General features: G+C 32.1%; 1 protein-coding gene across 1 annotated transcript in view; it reads right to left on the bottom strand.

Annotated features, from left to right (window-relative positions):
- Positions 1-1425: 1425 nt before the first annotated feature.
- The window catches only part of LOC126882021 (myrosinase 1-like), a 247134-nt gene continuing 242559 nt past the window's right edge, over positions 1426-6000 (bottom strand). Inside the window, exon 9 of the mRNA XM_050646805.1 lies at positions 1426-1612. Coding sequence (XP_050502762.1) covers positions 1492-1612 — 121 coding nt within the window. The 3' untranslated portion in view covers positions 1426-1491. The remainder of the gene's footprint in view (positions 1613-6000) is intronic.

Genomic DNA, 6000 nt, shown 5'->3' with positions numbered 1-6000 from the left:
TATGTCTGTACTTCCCATGATCGTTGCAGTAATGTTAGTATTGAGAACAAAGCTTCCCTTGTTCCCAATCCTTCTCTGAAACCGAATTATTGATTTCCCATTGTCTCTTCATTTAGCTTTGTGCTATTTGATGCCAATTTCTTCTTCCCCTTTTCGCTTTGACGTCTTCTAGGCATCGTTTTTGAGATCTCCCTCTGTACTCGCGTGGTCTCCAATGTCCCTTGTTTCTCGTCCACCTTTCGATGTTTTGTCGTGCCAAGTGTCATGTTTTTCTATTAGTTATCTGTGCCGTTTGATTCTGTTTGCCTAGTTTGATCGTGTATTCTAGGTATATATATTCTTCTCGACACTTTCGATCTTCATCATCCAGCCTCAAAAGTCCACTGCTGAACATAGGCCTCCTCCCCTCGTTTCCAACCCCATTTATCCTGCGCCGCTCTCATCCAGTTTTTATTTACCTTTCTTAAGTCGTCAATCCATCTTGTAGGCGGTCGACCGACGCTTCTCTTGTCTTCTCTTGGCCTCCATTCCAATAACCTCTTCGTCCATCGCCCATCTGTCATTCTGGCTATGTGTCCTGCCCATCTCCACTTCAACCTGGGTATCCTCTCGATGACGTCAGTCACCTTTGTTCTTCTCCTGATTTCTTCGTTTCTGATTTTGTCTCGCAGAGTTATTCCTAACATTGACCGCTCCATTCTTCTCTGCGTGACTCTTAGTTTGGTAGCCGAGGCTTTAGTTAAGGTAAGTGTTTCTGATCCGTACGTCAAGAATGGGAGGACGTACTGATCAATACCTTTCTCTTTAGGCATGTGGGCAACTCACTTTTAAAAGTTTCTCTCAGTTTTCCAAATGCTGCCCACCTAAGACCTATTCTTCTCTTCAGTTCATGAGTCTGGTTATCCCTGCCAATCGTAATTTCATGTCCCAGGTATTTATATCTATCTACGAGTTCTATTTCCTTCCCAACAACACTGATGTTCTGGTTGGGTATCAAATTTGTCATTATTTTTGTTTTCGAGATGTTTATATTTAAACCTACATTTTATATAGCCACAACGAGTTCTTGTACCATCTCTTTTGCCATACCTAGATCCTCAGCTACTATGACTATATCATCGGCGAAGCGTAAGTTGTTTAGGTATTCTCCATCTATTTTTATTCCCTTTGTCATCCAATCCAAACTCTTAAAAGCATATTCTAAGGCCGTATTAAAAAAGTTTAGGTGACATTGGGTCTCCTTGTCTAACCCTCCGTTCTATTTAGAATAGGACTTTCGATCTTATTCCATCTAAGTCGATTGAACTAAACATCTCACTGCCATCAATTTTAATTCCACGTTGGTCGTGGTAGTGTCTCTCCGTTCTTATTTTGCTTGCTGTTAGAAAAGACAAGACAGCAAAAAGATAATATAAAAAACTTAAATTAAAATTAAAATTTTGTTTATTACATTAATAACATAGTTATATTATTCCCAAGTTAATCATCAAATCAGCCAACGGTAGTAGCACATCTAGTTAAAATAACCTCTTTATAGTATTGAGCTGATGGTCTTGCCGTCCTTGTTAAATCTGGACTGGTGAAATTGACAGCATATAAACCATACTTCACACTAAAAATAAAAAATAAACAGGAGAATTAGAACTGTTATGCCCGGTTGCACCAACAGATCTTAAGCATAAGTCGAGAATATCATAAGAATTAATATAATATAATTATAATATATTACAATAAGGATGCCATAATATAATAATAGATATAATTGATAATAAGGCAAGAATCTAAAATTATGGTGCAACGTAAGTGATACTCAAGGAGGCCTTATCTATAAGTAGAGCTTAGCTAAGCTGGAGCTTAAGATCTGTTGGTGCAACCAGGCATTAATAATTTATTTGTTATACTGTTTTGAATATATTGTTTTGTGGAAGTATATAAAACAAACGTTTTTCAGTGTTTTATTGTGAGATATATTGTTTTGTTCATTTAAAATCGTATATTTACTTGTTTAATGACAAAAATAATAATTGTCATGTGCGTTTTCAAAATTTTGTAAAAAAGTATACCACATTCATGTCATTAAACTCAACCGTTTTCGAGTCAAACGCATTTTAAATATGCGACGCAAAATTAAATTTTTTGCATTCCATAGTTAGACCAGTAAGGATCTGTGTTTAGGTGGATGTGAGAGGTGGCATTCAGATTTTTGAGAATAAAGTTAGGTGATAACTTCGTTAATAATAATTGATTTATGCTCCTTCCCAAATATGCCCGTAACATTAATAAAAAAAATAAAATATTTAAACATTTCAAAAATTTCGTTTTTCTCTACTTTTTTTGCTTATAACTTAAAAACTATTCATTGTAGAACAAAGTCCTATAGGAATAAAACAAAAAAGATAATTAAATTTTCTATCAGATGCGATTGTAATGTGCTAAAAAATTTTTGTAATGTGCTAAAACCGTACACCAAATTTCATTAAAATTGACTAACTATATTTTGCATAATAATTTTGCAATCTAAACTTTTTTAAAAAAATTAAAAATTTTTAAAATCTTGCACAACAAAAACTAGAACATACAAAGATTTGTCAATTTTTTAGCATATAAAGAAGTACTTCACCTATCTAATGCACTTTACAGAATTCAAACCGGATTATTTAAGCAGCCTCAGCAATGTTCTAAAATTATAAACAATTTTTTGGCTTATAAACAAATTAGTGCTGTGGTCAGGAGGGGGTGCTGTGGGCTCCTTTATTTAGATGGACTTACTCAAGTTTTTTTTATGTATTTTGACCCGTAGAACACGAATTTTTTGGGTAACAGTTGATCCGGATGTCGATAAGATTGTTATTAACAAAGAACTTGAGGAATTACATAAAATCGATTTTTCGCAAAATAAAACATTTTTTTGTATTTTTTTGGTGATTCCCAGCAAAAAATGTTCTTACAAGTTTTTTCGTAGGATGCATAGTTTTCGAGATAAACGCGGTGGAACTTTCAAAAAATCGAGAAATTGCAATTTTTGAACGCGAATAACGTTTGATTAAAAAATCAAATAGCAATTCTGCTGACAGCATTTAAAAGTTTAAGTCAAATTATACCGGTTTTAATTATTTGCATTGCTAAAAATAAATTTTTTTATTATTAAACAAAGCTATTTGTTTATAAGCCAAAAAATTGTTTATAAATTTAAAACATTGCTGGGGTCCCTTAAATAATCCGATTTTAATTCTGTAATGTGTATTAGGTAGGTAGAGCACCTCTTTATATGTAAAAAAAATTAGCCAACTTCTAAATGGTCTACTTTTTGTTAGGAAAGATTTTTAAAAATTTGAACTTTTTTAAAATCATTTATAGTCCTTAGGCCCCCATATAAAATTATTATTTATGACCACACCGTTGAAACTTTTTGTACTTGTTATTTGGGTGGAGTTGGACAAATTTCGAGCTTGGCGCATCATGGCAGTGGGGCATTTTATAGTTCTTAGGCCCCCATATAAAATTATTATTTATGACCACACCGTTGAAACTTTTTGTACTTGTTATTTGGGTGGAGTCGGACAAATTTCGAGCTTAGCGCATCATGGCAGTGGGGCGTTTGTCTGTCAAGCGGTAACGAAGTTGTCAATTTTATGCAAGAAAAAAATTGATAACCACATTGGTCATTTTATTTTAATCAATGGTTTTATCATATAAACAGCAAAAATAATTTTGTCGGACAAAAATATTGGGGCACATGACGTGTCGGACACGCTAAAGATGTCAAATTTATGAAAAAAATAAATTTATTACCACATGGATAATTTTAACGGTATCTACCATAAAACCTTTTTACAATAATGTGGTAACCATGTCGGACAATTTTCACGGGGCATATGCGCAGTCGGACGCGCCGAAGATGTCAATTTCCTGAAATTTTTTTATTTACAACTATTTTTCCGACAACATTAGTAGGTTATAAGTAATTATATTCTTAATCAAAAAATCAAAGTGTCGGACAAAAATATTGGGGCAAATCGACAGTCGGACAAAAAATTTAATTTTTATTAGTAAACTATACTTTCAAATAATGCTGCGTTCGTGCATCCCTTATCTTTACAACCATTTTTCCGACAAAAGTAGTAAGTTACAAATAATTATATTCTTAAACAAAAAATGTAATTGTGTGACAAAAATGTTGGGGAAAACGAAAAGAAAACTTAATTCTTTTAGGCTATCGACGAGGAGGTATTACCAAAAAAAATTTCAAACAGAGTTTCTCGGTTACTTTTGAATCGATTTAGCTGATAATTGGTACACACACTAAGTAAAACATTTAAAAGGGTACGACGCAGATCTGAACCCAAAATTTTCTTAAAAAAATTTCCGACAAGAGGGAAAATTTTAGAAAAATTTTGATCTGATAATTTGTGTACATACTCCTTGAACAACGATAAACATCGTTCTGTAGTTTTTTTTCTCGAATTAAAAAATATTCCGACACATGTATCAGGTTATAAGTAGTTATATTCCAAATCAAAAAATCTAAGTGTACGACAAAAATATTGGGGCAAATCCAAAGTCGGACAAAAAATTTAATTTTTATTAATAAATTATACTTTTAAATTATGCTGGGTTCGTGTATACCCTATCTTTACAACCATTTTTCCGACAAAGGTAGTAAGTTACAAATAATTATATTCTTAAACAAAAATCTAATTGTCTGACAAAAATGTTGGGGCAAACAAACAGAAAACTTAATTCTTTTAGGCTATCGACGAGGAGGTATTATCAAAAAAAAAATTTAAAACAGTTTTTCTCGGTTATTTTTAAATCGATATAGCTGAAAATTGGTACACACACTAAGTAAAACATTTAAAAGGGTATGACGTAGAGTTGTACCCAAAATTTTCCCAAAAAATTTTCCGACAAGAGGGAAAATTTTAGAAAAATTGTAATCTGATATTTGCGTACATACTCCTTGAAAAACGGCAAATATCGTTCTGTAGTTTTTTTTTATCCAATTAAAAAAAAATTTCCGACACAAGTATCAGGTTATAAGTAGTTATATTCTAAATCAAAAAATCTAAGTGTCCGACAAAAATATTGGGTCAAATCCAAAGTCGGACAAAAAATTTAATTTTTATTAATAAACTATACTTTTAAAATATGCTGGTTTCGTGCATCCCTTATCTTTAAAACCATTTTTCCGACAAAGGCAGTAAGTTACAAGTAATTATCTTCTTAAACAAAAAACCTAATTGTCTGACAAAAATGTTGGGGCAAACGAAGAGAAAACGTAATTCTTTTAGGCTATCGACGAGAAGGTATTCCCAAAAAATTTTTAAAACAGCTTTTCTCGGTTATTTTTGAATCGATTTAGCTGAAAATTGGTACACACACTAAGTAAAACATTTAAAAGGGTATGACGTAGAGTTGTACCCAAAATTTTCCCAAAAAATTTTCCGACAAGAGGGAAAAGTTTAGAAAAAATTTGATCTGATATTTGCCTACATACTGCTTGAACAACGACAAATATCGTTCTGTAGTTTTTTTACTACAGTTAAAAAAAATTTCCGACACATGTATCAGGTTATAAGTAGTTATATTCCAAATAAAAAAATCTTAGTGTCCGCCAAAAATATTGGGGCAAATCCAAAGTCGGACAAAAAATTTAATTTTTATTGATAAACTATACTTTTAAATAATGCTGGGTTCGTGTATCCCTTATCTTTACAATCATTTTTCCGACAAAAATAGTAAGTTACAAGTAATTATATTATTAAACAAAAAATGTAATTGTCTGACAAAAATTTAGGGCAAACGAACAGAAAACTTAATTCTTTTAGGCTACCGACGAGAAGGTATTTTCAAAAAAAATTTTAAAACATTTTTCTCGGTTATTTTTGAATCGATTTAGCTGAAAATTAGTACACACACTAAGTAAAACATTTAAAAGGGTATGACGTAGAGCTGTACCCAAAATTTACCCAAAAAATTTTCCGACAAGAGGGAACATTT

The sequence above is a fragment of the Diabrotica virgifera genome, chromosome 1, assembly GCF_917563875.1.
Source record: "Diabrotica virgifera virgifera chromosome 1, PGI_DIABVI_V3a".
Classification (NCBI taxonomy): Eukaryota; Metazoa; Arthropoda; class Insecta; order Coleoptera; family Chrysomelidae; genus Diabrotica; species Diabrotica virgifera.
The sequence above is the reverse complement of the archived record's forward strand: the minus strand, read 5'-3'. Positions and strand labels throughout refer to the sequence as shown.